The sequence below is a fragment of the Phasianus colchicus genome, chromosome 4 (genome assembly GCF_987193195.1).
Source record: "Phasianus colchicus chromosome 4, bPhaCol1.hap1.1, whole genome shotgun sequence".
NCBI classification, from domain to species: domain Eukaryota; kingdom Metazoa; phylum Chordata; class Aves; order Galliformes; family Phasianidae; genus Phasianus; species Phasianus colchicus.
Window position 1 is genome coordinate 69,543,351 of NC_143439.1, and position 15,821 is coordinate 69,559,171.

A 15,821-nucleotide genomic window follows, 5' to 3' on the forward strand; every position below is an offset into this window, starting at 1 on the left:
CACTGTGCAAGGAGCCTTGTGTGATCTTTTTGTTGTTTATTTGCTTATTTAATAAATACACTGTATTTGTCATATTATTATACACTGATGTTTAAAAAGTCAGGACCAAGGAAAAGAAAAGCAGCAGTACTTCGCTCAACAGCTTCACCAACAGCATCTTGCTATGACCAAGACTAGCTTTATTCAGTTCAAGGGAATTCCATTGCAACAGAAGACTGAAAGCATTAACCAGGATTTTTATTTGAAGGCTATGGTAGATCTTTTCTATATCTTGCTCCTAACTTCCTCAGTATCCAATCATTAATTACCCACTTGCACGATACAATTAATTATAAATATAAATCTCTTTTTGAAACCAGGGAAAGGTTTGCTGCCTGGAAATTTTGTCAAAATCTTGCAGTGTTAATGGATTTACAGGTGAGCAACATCTGTGACAACGTATTGTCATCAACATGTGGTTGACTCTTCCCTTTGATTTGAAAGCACCTGGCTAAAAATTGAAATCTGAGATCTGAGTGACTCACTTATGATGACTTGTGGGTCTGATTGCCAAGAGTTAGTGGCAAGCATGCAATACAAATGAACAAAGTAAATCAGCAAGTAATGGGCTGTTCACATTGTTCAACATCATTTGGATAAACGTCCCAGAAACCTGAATATGTATCACACCCTGCTCAGGCCTTGCCTGGCATGCCCTCCTTTGGCTATGAATCCCAATTAAACGACCATCACTGTGATTTGCTATTGTGGATCTGACCTGATTTCTAGAGAAGATCCAATTAAGCAAATTTCTCAGCTGTGTAGTTTTTTTAAATAGGAACACGTTGCTTTGAGTACATTGTTTTGAAGGATGTAGTGTTGCTTTGGGACAATCAGCACTGAAAAGAATCCACTCAAGCTGTCCAGCAGATACTTAGGAATTAAGTATATCATATGAGAAGGAAACAACACATTTTCTGATCTTTGCCAACCACATGGAGATTCATCTCTCTTACATTTCATGTCCTGAGATGATGACCAAGATAAGAATTGACTTAAATCCTGTAGACCTTGTTTTTGCTTGCAAATTGGCTTAAGCTCAGTATCTTAATCAGGTACTTGAACCGTTTACGTCTCTTGGCTGAATTCCAACTGAGGTTCATCTCTGATGAAATTGTTTCAGTTCATCAACCAATCTGCTGATGCTGAAACAGCTCTTCTGGGAAAATACAATACTCACAGCCAGAAAAGGGAAGGTTACCATTGCAGAGTTCAGAGTAAAGCTGTAGACCCTACGTTTTGTGCCAGATCCTGAAGGCAGAGCATCCCAAATCTTCCCCAGTTCCTTCAGAATGAACACAGACCTGAGTATTCTCAGAATCAGCAGTTGGGAAACAAGTGGCATTAGCACAGTGGTGGACCCACCTCCCTTCCTAACTGTGTCAACACTCTCAGCCTTGGAGCCCAGAGACAAACACTAGCACTAGATTTCAGGGTAGGTCATGGGATGGATGGGGGGCAGGGATTAAAAAGATACATCAATGCTAACAAGGCACAGCAGAAGGTGACAACATGGTTCTTCAAGATGACAGAGAGGAATTGGATGCGTGCCTTTGCTTGAGAAGGACCCTATGATGGTAATGTTCCCAGATCTGGCTTTAAAGTCATCAAAGCAGTGCGTGTTTCTCGGTTGCTCTAGAGGGAAAGCCAGAATATGGCACGAAAACAGAACGCTTCCCTTGAGTGCTCCCACTATTGATAATTACTTTCAGCTCAGAGGATTTCCTGAATCTCATTGCAATTTTGCTCATTTATTAAGTCCCAGGAGATCTTTCTTCGCATACTTGTGTAGAATCTCCCTGGAGCCATTTTCTGTGCCACAACATCCTCTGACAAGAAAGCCTGTTGCTCAAATGGCCACATCCTCCATGTACCTCTGACGTGTGAGTTTCATTCAACAAACAGTTCTTCCTCTGGAAGAGATAAAGAACAGTTTGTCCTTCTCTACTCCAGCTGATTTTTCATCCTCACCTTTAACCATCCCTTTCCCATCTTAGGGACTCCTAATCTACTCAGTCAAACTTCGTAGCAAATCTGATCTCCTGAGGTCCCTTCCAACCCCTACAATTCCATGATTCTGTGATCCTCATCATTAAATGTTGTAGTTAATGTCCCTTAAACTAGCTGTGTGGACACGGGGCCAAGCCTGTATCAAAGCTGACCTGTAATGTGATATTCAGTAATAATATTTTACTTTCATTTGTCAGTGACCATCTTGATCTCTGTTTCAGCAAGATTCTCTGTCTTGAAGGAGTCTGGAGTCAACAGGGGTGGATGTTGAGAGCTCTCCTAGACAAATTATTTTCCTAGCATCCAGCAAGCATTCATGCTAATTTTGCTTACATTCACCCTGACCCCGCTGTGCTAAGGTGCTCCTGTTATAGGGAATTATTTAGATTTGGGAGGCACCCTGGATAGTGAGAACCTGATTTCTGGTCGTTGTCGCCTGTAGCAATTGGCAGTTATATTCTGAATAAACAAATATAACCCAAGGCAAACATTTGCTTCTCACACTTTCTCCAGCAAATATGGTTTTAAATGTGGGAGAAAAAAACAAACTCCAAAACCGCCTCTCAGCTTTTCAAATTTTGCATTCATTTTTCATGATTTATTTTTCCTCATCCTGGCAGAAAGAGAAGCAGTAGAAAACACTAATCTTTAACCACAGTCATTTCCTGAATACCAGAGAACTGTTGTCAAAACTGAGGATTCACTCACTGCTGAAACATCTGTATTAGATTACTGCACTTTCCTTTTAGCTCCTGCATCATGGCATGCAATCAGCACCGCTCCAAACCAGAAGCTGGAAGCAGCTGCATCCTTCAAAATCATTCCAGGCTTCCCCCATCTAACAGTGTTGCAATGTAATTTTTACAGCAAGGAACTCTTTTTTTGATTTTCTGGACACAGCTTTACCCAAACACTGAAGAGCAAATAGTAAATCCCATTTCCTTCCTGGAACAGAGCTGAAAAAAAATCTGTTTTGTGTACCTACCATTTTTATAAGCTGCTTTTAATGCACACTTTTCTGGAAGTGTATTTCTCTACTTTTCCTCCCTGTATATTTATATTCCAGTCCCTACTAAAAATAATGATGATCATTTTAATAATGACTGATCTCCCCCAGCCTGATTTAGCTCTTTAGCTGATGCAAGATTATTCATTGTCTTCTGTCCAGTAATTTCCATGAGTCTTTGGGAGTCATGTCTTCTGTCTGATTGACTCATTAGGTTTCAAGCCTAACAGTCAGGATCAGAAAGACTGATTCAGATATTGCCTTTGGGGAGATTGTTCCTGACTAGCATGTAAAACTTGGATTTCTCTTGAGAGGCAGTAACGCAAGCAGACCTCATGGAATCATCACCAGAAGAAAGCATGACTCTACCAAGTGCCCTGCCAGTATCATAATCACAACAAGGACTATCTGATTTCCAAGGAAATGCTCAGAAAGGAAAAAAATTAGAAAACATGCCAAGGTACACCAAAATATCCCCCATCTCTCCCACACTTTGTACCCTGCAGCCTTGTGAGGGCAGGTGACAAACACGGGTCATGTGGAACTGAAGTGATCCAGGAAATCTAATGGTGGAGACAGGAGACTTGGCTAATTTCCCAGAAGGATCTTGATTAATACCCTTGTTTCTTTGTCTTTAATGGGAGGATAATATGCAAAATGCTTTTGAAATTACCTCACAACTGGGAGGTATAATTTGAAGAAGATTCTCAGTAAACGAGGATAGATAATAATTTGCCAGTGGGAAAAAAAAAAAAAAGATTTGATCACAGGATCACAGAATCATATAATCTATTGAGTTGGCCTTAAAGGTCATCTACTCCAATTCCCCTGCAATGAACAGGGACATCTACAGCTCAATTCGATTACTCAGAGCCTGATCCAGACTGAACATATCCCTGGGATTTGGATTTGACACCCAGCACTCTGGGAGGTTAGAGAAAAAGGAATATGCTACAATTACCAAGTAGTTTCCTGGAAAGTGTCAACATTAGAAACACTGGAGTAGAAGGTCCATCCAACAGCGTGGCTGAATTTCTGAGCTGCAGCACAAGGAAGAGGAGGCGATCACCTTAAGTCCTGGAGAGCAACCGGGTGTCACAAACAGGGGTAAGGTTGCACTATGTGGGTCTGCCATGGTTTAGTGGGTACGGCAGTGATGGGTTGACTGTTGGATTTGATGACTGTAGAGGTCTGTTCCAACTTTAATGATTCCATGATTCTATAACCACGTGGTTTCCAATCCCCATGTAAATTTGAAGAAAAATTCATATCCATAGCAAAGCAACTATATACATCTGCATACAGAATCACAGAATCACAGAATTACAGAATTGCCAGGGTTGGAAGGGACCTCAAGGATCATGAATCTCCAACCCCCCTGCCACACGCAGGGCCACCAACCATTCCACCTAATGCTAGACCAGACTGCCCAGGGACCCATCCAATCTGGCCTTGAACACCTCCAGGGATGGGGCATCCACAACCTCCCTGGGCAGCCTGTTCCAGCACCTCACCACTCTCTCTGTAATACAGTCACTGGCTCCAGAAGCAGTACCTATTTTTCTGGAGTACCTGGAGAAAAGAAGGCTGTGGGGTTATCTCATTGCAGCCTTTCAATATCTAAAGGGAGCCTACAAACAGGAGGGGAATCAACTCTTTAAAGGGTAGATAACAGCAGGACAAGGGGAAATGGTTTGAAGTTGAGGGAGGAAAGATTTAGGTTGGACATCAGGGGGAAATTCTTGACAGAGAGAGTGGTGAGGTGCTGGAACAGCTGCCCAGAGAGGCTGTGGATGCCCCGTCCATCCCTGGAGGTGTTCAAGGCCAGGTTGGATGATACCCTGGGCAGCCTGGGCTGCTATGAAATGTGGAGGTTGGTGGCCCTGCATGTGGCAGGGGGATTGGAGCTTCATGATCCTTGAGGTCCCTTCCAATCCTGCCCATTCTGTGATTCAGGCAAGGCACATTTATATTTAGCACTACCCATTCTCCTCCCTGGCTATGCCTGATAACAGAAAGCCATGTGCTGGGAAGCCAAGTACACTGACTGCAGTGATGAGGATCACAGAACTACTTGGGATCAACTGATAAGAAATTGATGCTGCCATCCACGTAGCCTTAACAGCTCAGTGAAGTCACCGGTTCAGCAAAACTTATCTTAATGGGGTTACACTGACCTGATTCACCTCCAAACTAGAGGGTGATCAGCAGTGTTTTCTCACTTTCGCTAGCCAAGATAAAGGCAATGTTCTCTTCTGGCCTCTAAATCAGGATGCAGTCATGCAGCAACTTTAGAGCCAGGGGGCAGAGAACAAGCCTCTACTACACGTGTTATGTGAAAAGCAAACATCTGGCTAATGATTCTACATGCCCATTGCTGTGCCTGTTGTTAAGTTCATTATCACTTTTAACTCTGTAGGTTGCATCACATTGCAATTTTTGGACTAGCAGTTGGAGATGTTATTTTGCTCTTCTTGTAACAACTTGGAGTGTTTGTACAAATGCAATCTCTTTTTTGATGGTAGTATTCCCAGGCTGGATAACTATTGGGTTGTCATCACTCTTGGGGACACTGTTAATAGGTTTAGTTTGGGCATTGGCAAAAGCCAAGCTAATCCACATAAGCTTTTGAGCAAAAAGACCCAGAAATGCATGTCATACTTTCCACAGTGTGGACAGGGAAGATTGAGTTGGTCATCAAAATGTGGTCATGGGGTTAAGCAGAAGTCCTCCTCCCATTCTTGGTGTTGCCAGAAGTTTCCACTGCACAATGGGCCACATTTTAACAGAATGAAAAATAGAAGCATAGGAGAGAGATCCTAATTTACACATGCTACAGACCCCAAAAGTCTTTGAGATTGTGAAGCACAGAATTAGATGAGCTCACTTTAGCCTATCCACACTCCCAGGCGTTATACATTAGCTGAACTGGCAAGACCAGCCTCTGCAGAGAGGGACTGTATTTGTGCTGCATGAAAAAGCAAGCCAGCTGGACAGCACATTCATATGTTGGGCCAAGTCTCTCAGAAGATGTAAGACAGGATAGTACCTTTATTTTGGTGGGAGAAACAATGTCGGAATTCACTCCCAGTGCGAAGGTGAATACCTTTAATTGTGTTGAAAGGGGCCACAGGAGGAAGCCTTCATTGCCACTCGTTGTTGGCATTGGAAAAGAAATGATACATTGCATTTTTTTTCCCACGCTCCCTTTGCTTTGCAATCACTTCATGGAGATAAGACATTCATGTTCTTTTATCAAAGTACAAGCTCAATTTGCACTCTTTAAAATTTGGCTTCTGTGATAGTTATGAGGTTAAATTGTAAAGAAAACCAAATTACAAAGCAGCACACCACAAATGGGAACTAACTTGCAAGGGGCAAACAGAACTGGTGGCTGAAAAGCAATGCAAGAGAGTTTATTTTCCAGCAGAGGTTGTACAGTGAGCCACCCCCGAGTCACTGCCATCAGAAGGAAGGTCACAGCATGCATGTGGATGGTTGGGTCCAACCTCTTGGTGGAACTTGTGTCATGTCCTTAATCAAGCACTCTTTTAGTGATGCTTGCCTCAAAGAAGGCATGAGGAGAGAAGGCCTGTCAGGCTGTGAACTTGATTAATGCCACACAAATAAATGACCCCAGCATTTATTCCTTATTCTCTACTACTTTGGGTGACATTCAAAAAGAATAATAAATGCACGCTTACTGACCCCAATTTTTTTTCCCTCTTGCAAAGTAGCTGCCAAAGTAACTCTGATTGTTCCTTCCTGAAGGCAAAGCTGAGAAACAGAACCCAGTTTGTGGCGTTTAATTTTAGCCTGAGCCTCTGCCAGACATCCATGCCATGGGTTTATATTTGTTTGTGTTTATTTGTGCTAAATTAAAGGGTAGAAGGCTGGGAGATCTCTGTGTTCACTTAAGAAAGCACACTAGCTACTGCAAGAAAGCACAGTGTAAGTTGAATTTATAGATATTGTATTTATATGAATATATATATTTATTTATATTTATATGTATTCATCATGCAAATTAGATTGCCAGAAGGATATAGGGTATTGGGCTTAAAGGGAACCAAGATCTGGATGATTGGACTTGATGACTTTAGTGGTCTTTTCCAACCTTAATAATTAGTGACTCGGTGATTCTGTGATCACTATCTTCCATGCACAACATTTTCCTGGCCTGGATGAACACCATAGGTCAGCTCAGCCTTCTGCCCAAGCCCTGCTAGCAGAGCAACCCCATGAGCATCCAAGCCCTAGGTGCTTCCCTCTTCTTGCTTTGTCCGTATCCTTTCTGCATCTTCATGCCCAGGATGTCTCAAAGCTCAGAGGTGCCTTCACATGTGGTCGCCACATCCAGAGAGATTTGACACCACACATATTCCCTGCTCCTGATGGCCACGAAGAACTCATAGGATGATAGAACTGTAGAATGACAGAATGACTTAGATTGGAAGGGACATCAATGATCCAATCCCTGGTTGCAGGCAGTGTTGCCAACCACTAGATCTGGCATCAGATGGGTTTCCCAGGGCCTCATCCAACCTAACCTTGAAGTCCTCAAGCCAAACACCTGGGACTCTTTGCTAACCCTCCCCTCCTCTCCTCCTGGTGCTCCTGAAAACCATTTCTCCAGACATCTCCTTTATTTGTCATTTGGGGAAAGGTCTTTCTCAAGCCTTGTTGTTGCCTAATGGTTGCTGGAATGGGACAACATCATGAAAACTTATGAAAGTTATTACAAAGCTTTCTCGGGATTCTTCTTTGTAATCAAAAAATTCATCCATGGGAGGCAAACTTTAAAACATCAGAGGGGATTGTGTTCAGTGCTGTTACCATACGTGCCATTTGGGGCAGCTGATGGTCTGAGTTCCTCTTTGGTTGGAAAAATACTAATGGCAAATAAATACCAACATTTGGAGAACGGGAAATTTCTCGAAGAGAAACAAACTGTCAGCACAAATATTCTTCTGTGGTAGCAGAGAACACTTTCATTGCAATTTTGACCTTCTGTAGCATTTTGATTTATATATTTAGTTCTGCTTTGATGTATCTTTTGTGCTACTATTTATTTTTACTCTGTACATCAGTGACTGTTCTTTTTAAACTGATCATTAGCAAGTGTTCTGCTAATTGTTAATTCTGCCTGCCATTTCTGAAGTAATTGGTTTTACATTTTGCTCATTTCTCCCTCCCCTTCTCCCCCCCCCACACACCCCAAAACCATTTTGAAATACAAATCTGAAAATGTCCTTCTTGGTATTAAAGAGCTTTATTCTATGGCTCTTCAAAGACCAAAAGACAAAGCAGAACATCCCCATGGAATGCTTCATTTTGAACACATCAACATTGCCACTGAAAAAACAAACGCTTCCAATCAGCTCTGCAAACCAGGCTTACCTCCTTGTTTTATCTGCCCATCCTACCTGCTTTAGCAGGGTGTTCAGAGTCTTTCTCTTTACACTAAACAGCCCAGTCTTTTTCCTTGGCTCCCACTCACTGTATTAGTCTATGTCTAAGATTTTAGGTGGAAGATTGTTCTTGCATTCAGGAATCCAAAGGAATTTCTGCTCCTGAGAGCTTTTCCTCTTGACCACAGCCAAGTTCAGAACACGAGCCTTCATTGTACTATGAGAATGATCAGAGAAAAGTTAATGTGCTTCGTTACCCTTCTCCTTTCCTTTTATTTTTTTCTCTTTTTCCCTTTGTCTTTTTCTATACAGGCATCCAAAAATTAAACTAAAACTCATAAGAAGTTCATAAATTAGTCTTCACATCAGCTGGCAACAAGGCATGAAATAGCAGCAAAAAGAAAGTGTATGCTGTATCAGGGGAGACATTCTATTGGAGAGGATAGAGAGGCATTGGGGTCTGCTGCAGGAGGAAAATCCCAGAGCAAGAGATGGGTTTGGAAGAAGTAAATCTGTCCTTATTAAGTGGGCTTGGGCCACCATTGCCTTCCCATGTGTGGTCTGGAGACCATTGGTGGCAACCAGGACTGCAGAAATACAGCAAAAAGGAAAAAATAAATTAAATTAAATTAAAAATAAATAAACAAAACAAAACAGGCAAAGAAACAAACAATAAGATGCATTCACAGATACAGCAGAAAACTAACAAATGCACTAAAAGATATTAATGGTGTTGATCTGACACTGGCCAGCATAGTTCAGGGAGCGATACTGTGAAAGATGAGCTGAGAATTTTAGTGCTTTATTTTTTTTTTTCTTTCAAACAAAACAGCAGCACAGGTTTGAATCATCCCTCACAATCACTTCTATCCCATTTTTTATTATGTTTGAAGCCCTGGGGTCAGAGGATCAGAGAAGCCAGCAGAGCTCACCAGCCTCCAGCTGGACATGGCAATGAAGATCAGACCCATTTCCCAGGGGATCATTGAATTGCTGGCCAATGGCAAGTCATGCACATCTCCACAATCACTTAAATACTATAATTCCAGCATGATGAGAACAGAATCCATCTCTCCAGTCGCTGGACCCAGGGGATGCTGCAGGCAGCTGCACCGCAGCTCATTCTCCTTTGCAGAGGAAAGGTGCACTGAGGGCACAGCACTGCAAGTGCAAATCTGGAATACATGCAAATGTGGATCAAAGTGCTTTAAGCTGTGGTCTTCTGCACTGAAAAACTGCCTTCCCTTTACAAGGCAAAGGCACAAGATGTTATTACCATGGTGTACTACGTAACATGTTCATGGGATTCATGTGACTTTTATTTAAATAGCCCCGTGCACAGTGCCACACAGAGCTACTTGTGCCTGAAATTCAAGTCCAAGGGTAAACTCAGCCCCAGACAGAAGGCAAAATACAGCAAGGAAAGAGCTGCCAAAGTCCTCATGCGGATGATGGATTGATGGTTGGACTACAGCATGTCAAAGTGGGCATGGTTGTGATGGGTTCACGGTTGGACCTGATGATCTTAGAGGTCTTTTCCAACCTTAATGATTCCATGAGTCTATGAAAAGGGGAGAAAAAAGCTGCACCTCCTTCCAGCTCCAACCCAAAAGATTGGCCTCGTCCCAAGGTCTCACAGAGCTGCGTTCCTTTCAGGCACTTCTGTTCCTCCATGTAGACCTACAGGAGCACTTGGATTTGGATCCCTACTCAGCTTAAATTAACTGTGATAGCACCAGTTTAGACTGAAACAAAAAGACAGATGGAAAGCCATGAGGTAGCTGGATTTCAGTGAGTTGATGCTCGCTTGCTGAGCTTCAGTGATGGTGTAGGATGTGCTCTCCCTTGTTTGGAGAAGAAAGGCACCAGTACAACCCAAAAGGATTCATGGGTCATGTCCCAGCAACATGGGCAAGAGCAGTGGGTCAAGAAGAGGAGCAAAGCTCACCCAAGAAGGACAAGGCTCAGGGTAAATGCAATCTACACCCTACTGGCATTTGTTAGCATGTCTTTTGGGAGGAACCTTTCTTTTCCAACCAAGCTCCTCATGCTTTACACGAGAAGCTCAGGCCAGACTTAACTTTGGAGAAAAGCACATTCTCTTTTTCTCTCTGTGTCACATAGAATAGTTGAGATATGTTTGTGCAGACAGCAATCTTTGTAGCTACAGAGATACAGCTACAAAATTCCATGCGTTGCAATCATCCCATGCTGAGTTGAGCATCCTAATAAGAAACAGTAATTCATTTTGCTGGTTGACATGTTTTCATCAAAACATAAGGAAAACGAATAATTTGACCTCAAGTGTTGAGTGTTTGGGCTTCTCTTTTTAATTCACATTTTAAAATTCTCTCTTTTTCTTTTTTATTTTTATTTTTAAGCAGAGTAAAACCATCCCACTGAATATTTTCCTTGTACAGTATTTGCTCTTGATTACTTGTGTGTTCCAGTTGCTCTACTGCACTCATTCCCAGCAGGGTCAAAAACCCAGCTCTAGGAAGATGGGTTAAGTCTTAAGGGTCAGAAAAGTGCACAAAAGAAATGAGGAAGATCAATAATGTGTCATTTCCTGCTGTGAATGTCAAGGAAAATATATGGGAATTTATGTACTATTATTTTTTGTTCACTCTCATATCCACTGAATCAACAGACGTGCCCTGCTCTGTTAGTTAAATCACCTCACTATCTACTTGAACTGCCCTTGAAAGCCTTTTTTTAATGCAATTTTATTTTTGTTAAGAAAGAAAAGTTGAAAACTCATGGATAAACACACTGCAAGGAAATATTTCCTGTGTACAGTCAAAAGCAGCTGAGAGAGAACCCCTGTCCAACTCTGGAGTCAACCCCCATCACAATGTATGGAGACAGAAGAGTAGGGTCACTGGGAGAAAACCAGCATAAACAGGATTTGGTTTTATCAGTGGGAAAAAAAAAAAAAAAAAACAGCAAAACACAACACTGATAAATTATCCAGAAATACGTGCCTATATATGTTTTAATCATACATTGCTGTTTCAAAGTCCTGCAGCAGGGTTAAGCTGCACACACAGAGCTGCCAACCACATAGAGTTGCTGTTGCTGAATGCAAGACATCAATCGTCCCTTCTGCTGTTGGGACAAGGGATGGACAAAGGGCACCATGCTCACAAAGCAGGCAGGATGCCTGGGCTGGAGCAGCTGGGGGGGGGAGGACCAGTATTGGCAAGGATGCTTGCTGGAAGTCCTGTGTGTTGGGCATGAAAGACCTACTAGTCCTGTAGGGCATCATTATGGTGGGATGTTGAAGATGGGGAGTGAGGGAAGGGGATTTCCAGCTTTTAGGGCACCATTCTGTTGTGATGCTAGAGCAGGAGGGTAACAATCAACATTGTAGGGCATCACACCCTGTTCTGGGTGGTGAGGCACTGGAACAGGTTGCCCAAGGAGGCTGTGGATGCCCCATCCCTGCAGGCATTCAAGGCCAGGCTGGATGTGGCTCTGGGCAGCCTGGTCTGCTGGTTGGTGACCCTGCACATAGCAGGGGGTTGAAACTAGGTGATCATTGTGGCCCTTTTCAACCCAGACCATTCTATGATTCTATGATTCTATGATTGTAGTGGGATGCTGAAGATGAGGAGTGAGGGGTGAGGGTTTCTTGCCTTGCATAGCATCATTCTACTGAGATGCTAAGGCTGGGGGGTTGCTGCCAACCCTGCAGGACACATTCCCAATGGGACACTGAAGATGTGGGTGACCCACCATCCCTTCCAAACAGCCTCTCTGTGCGGTGCAGAGGCCGGATCTGTGGCACAGTGCGTACCACATCCTTTCCTCAGCCCCACACCACTGCAACGACCCCCGGAGGGGGCGGATGGGGGGGAGGGGGTGATGTCCGACCGTGCCGCCGGGCAATCCCTGCGCTCTGCTGCTCCCTGGTGGTTGCGGACGGCGGGACGGCGATCCCCGGGTGCTGCCCCGTTCCGGAGTGTCTGCATCCCAGCGCTGCCTGAATCCCCGAACTGTGCCTGATGATGCCCACGAATGCGCGCCAGCTCCCCTCGCCTCTGCCCTCCCCCGCTATGATGCTTCCCCACTCTCCCACGCGTGTCCTTTCCTGGGGGTTCCTTTCTCCCCCGGGTGAGTCCTATCGCCCCGAGTGTGTGCCTCCGCCTGAGTAGATCCTGTCTCCACGAGTGGGTGCCCGTTCCCCCCATCCTTTCGCCTCCCTGCGGGCTGTGCTATCGGCTTTGCCCTGCCCCGGGGCTCGCCTCGCCCCGTAGAGCCGCACCGCCTCCTCCTTCTCCTCCTCCTCCTCCTCCACCTGACACCCCCCGGACCGGCCCACCCCTCCTTCCCTCCCTTCGCCCCTCCCGGAGCTCTCTCGATCGAGCGGGGAAAGCGAACGGAGCCACCGAACGCTGCTCAGCCGCTGCCCCAGCGCAGCCCCGGAGTATGCGAGGGCAGCGGGGGGGCCCCGTCCTCGCTGCCCCCCCCGGTGGAACGGCGGCGGGGCCGTCGCGGGGAGGGGGGCACCGCAATCCGGCGTGAAGAGGGCTGGGAAATCCCTCCATCCTTACTCCGTCCCTCCATCCCGACTCGGGGGAGGCAGACCTTGCCCCAGTTTTTGGGGGTGAGGTGCTGAGCGAGTGGTGGAGGGGGCTGCGAGGATCATGCCGGGGGGGCTGCGCCTCGGCATCGCTTTCTCCTCGCCCTCCATGGAGCCTGGACTTTTTTTACGATGACTTTCCCTGAGCTGAGCAATGGCAGCTTGAGTGGGAACAGGACGGGACAGGGCAGCCAGAGCGGTGCCAACCGATCCTGGGGGCTGCAAGGTGAGGAGTCCCCCGAAGGCAACGGCACCACGCTGACATTCGCCTTGGACGTGCAGGCGGTGGGCGTCGGGGTTTTCTTGGCTATCTTCATCCTCTCGGCCATTGTGGGCAACATCCTCGTCATCCTGTCTGTGGCTTGCAACCGGCACCTGCAGACGGTCACCAACTACTTCATTGTCAACCTGGCCATCGCCGACCTGCTGCTCAGCACCACCGTGCTGCCCTTCTCAGCCACCTTGGAGGTGTTGGGTTTTTGGGTGTTTGGCCGTATCTTCTGCAACATCTGGGCAGCGGTGGACGTGCTGTGCTGCTCCGCCTCCATCATGAGCTTGTGCATCATCTCCGTGGACAGGTATATCGGTGTCAAGTATTCCCTCAAGTATCCCACCATCATGACAGAGAGGAAGGCTGGGGTCATCCTGGTGGTGGTCTGGCTCTCCTCCATGGTCATCTCCATTGGGCCGCTGCTGGGGTGGAAGGAGCCGCCGCCACCAGATGAGAGCATCTGTAGCATCACCGAGGAGCCAGGCTATGCCCTGTTCTCTTCCCTTTTCTCCTTCTACCTGCCCCTCATGGTCATCCTGGTGATGTACTTCAGGATCTACGTGGTGGCCAGGAGGACAACCCGGAGCTTGGAGGCGGGGGTCAAGAAGGAAAGGAATAAATCCATGGAGGTGGTGCTGCGCATCCACTGCCGCAGCGTGCTGGAGGAACCTCTCTCCAGCACCCGAAGCAAGGGGCACAACTTCAGGAGCTCCCTCTCTGTGCGGCTCCTCAAGTTCTCCCGGGAGAAAAAAGCAGCCAAGACTCTTGCCATCGTTGTGGGTGTTTTCATCCTCTGTTGGTTCCCCTTCTTCTTCGTCCTGCCTTTTGGTAAGTGACCCTGTCCCCTGTCCCAGCCAGAGCCCTGTGGCCTTACTCCTTGGAATAAACTTTCAGGACACAACTCGTGTGTGGAGATGAGGGAAAGGTAACAGATAGATCAAGAAATCAGCCGTGAATTAATCCAATTAATTAACACTTGTTCAATATTTATTAATCGGAGGCACATAATCCATCAAAATATACAGCAACTGGATAAAATAGCAACAACAACAAAAAATTGGTTTAGTTAATTTATTCTGCATTCAGCACTTTAATTAATGAAGTTCAGGCTGGGGAGGCAGGACACAGCTCTGTTTCGAACAGTCTGTAATTACGGCATAATAGTTCCCAATAGCTTTACAGTTCTGTCCCCATTTTCCCTTCACTCCAGTTTTGGGGAGGGCACCTTAACTGCCTGCATGTGCTCAGGGCTTCCACCCCAGCTGGGAACTGGTGGTGATGCTGGAGATGAGGGAAGTTTAACCCTGCACGGGACGTGTTTAGTGGGCATGGTGGGGATGAGTGGATGGTTGCTGATCTCAGAGGTCTTCTCCAACCTAAAGGATTCTATGAATCTCTGTCAGAGGCTGAAACGTGAGTCCTGATGACTTCTGAGGAAGCTGAAGCTGTGTTGGGAGCTGGTGCAGGAACAGGTCTTACCTTGAATGGTGATGGCCTTGGGTGGTCCTCCTCCCACGAGAGTCATGCTCTCAGTTCCTGGCTTTGGATGCTCAGGGATTGGGGTTGGGTTGCTCCTGGTTTGGGGTTGTCTGTCAGGTTGTGCTGTAAAGTTTTGACGAGTCCCCTTCCAGCACAAACACAACACGTGGCCCACAAAGTGCAGGGAACCCAGAGCTTTTCAGCATCATCTCATAGAACAGCAATCATCAGCTCAAGGGATCAGATTAATCATCTGGAGTGATGTAGCTAAATCAGGGGAGAAAGCAAAAGTGTTAAAATAGCTTCCAAATGTATACAATGGGCTTTGCACAGAGCTCAGCAAAGCAGGGAGGTCTGTCACCCACTGTGGGATCTTTGTGTCCACAATCCATCACACTTCTCGTGTCAGAGCAGGGAAACACTCTCAGCTCTGCTAAGTGATCACCCAGTGTGAGCAGGGATGTTGGTGGTTTGGCTCCGGCTGTGCTAAGCTTCTCCAGCTATGAAACCCAAAATCTGAGGATACCTCAGTTCCCCTTTCAATATTGGGAGATTTCTGTAGTGTTTTCCACTGACAAAAATATATTTTTTAAATCTTATCTGTCCTGCTTTGAAACCCTTGAAGCAGCTCCTGCAGTGATGTAAGTCACAACTGTTGCACTGAAGTAAAAAGAAAATGCTGATTTATGCCAGCTAAAAATCCAGGCTTTATTCCTTAAGTTCCTCCTCTGAACCCATTTTCTTCCTCCAAGCTTGCAAGTTCTTTATAAACACAGTTTTGATCTCCACTTCCTGCCGTATTATATGCATAATATAAACACAGCAAAAGTTCATTTATTTTGTGACTACAAAGTATGCTGCCTTTGATTTCACCTCCCTTTTATTAATTGTGTTTTCCGATTCAAGTCAGCTAATCATTTAATGATTTGGAGGAGGACAGAAACTTCTGCAAAGTCCAATCTGTGATTTTACAGCTCAGGAGGTGGGTCTGATATTCAGAGAAATCAGTGAAGTTCACTG

General features: G+C 45.4%; 1 protein-coding gene across 1 annotated transcript in view; it reads left to right on the top strand.

Annotated features, from left to right (window-relative positions):
- Nucleotides 1-12,641: 12,641 nt before the first annotated feature.
- The window catches only part of ADRA1D (adrenoceptor alpha 1D), a 38,525-nt gene continuing 35,345 nt past the window's right edge, over nt 12,642-15,821 (top strand). The window contains exon 1 of the mRNA XM_031588716.2: nt 12,642-14,150. Within this exon, the coding sequence (XP_031444576.1) occupies nt 13,184-14,150 (967 nt within the window). The 5' untranslated portion in view covers nt 12,642-13,183. The remainder of the gene's footprint in view (nt 14,151-15,821) is intronic.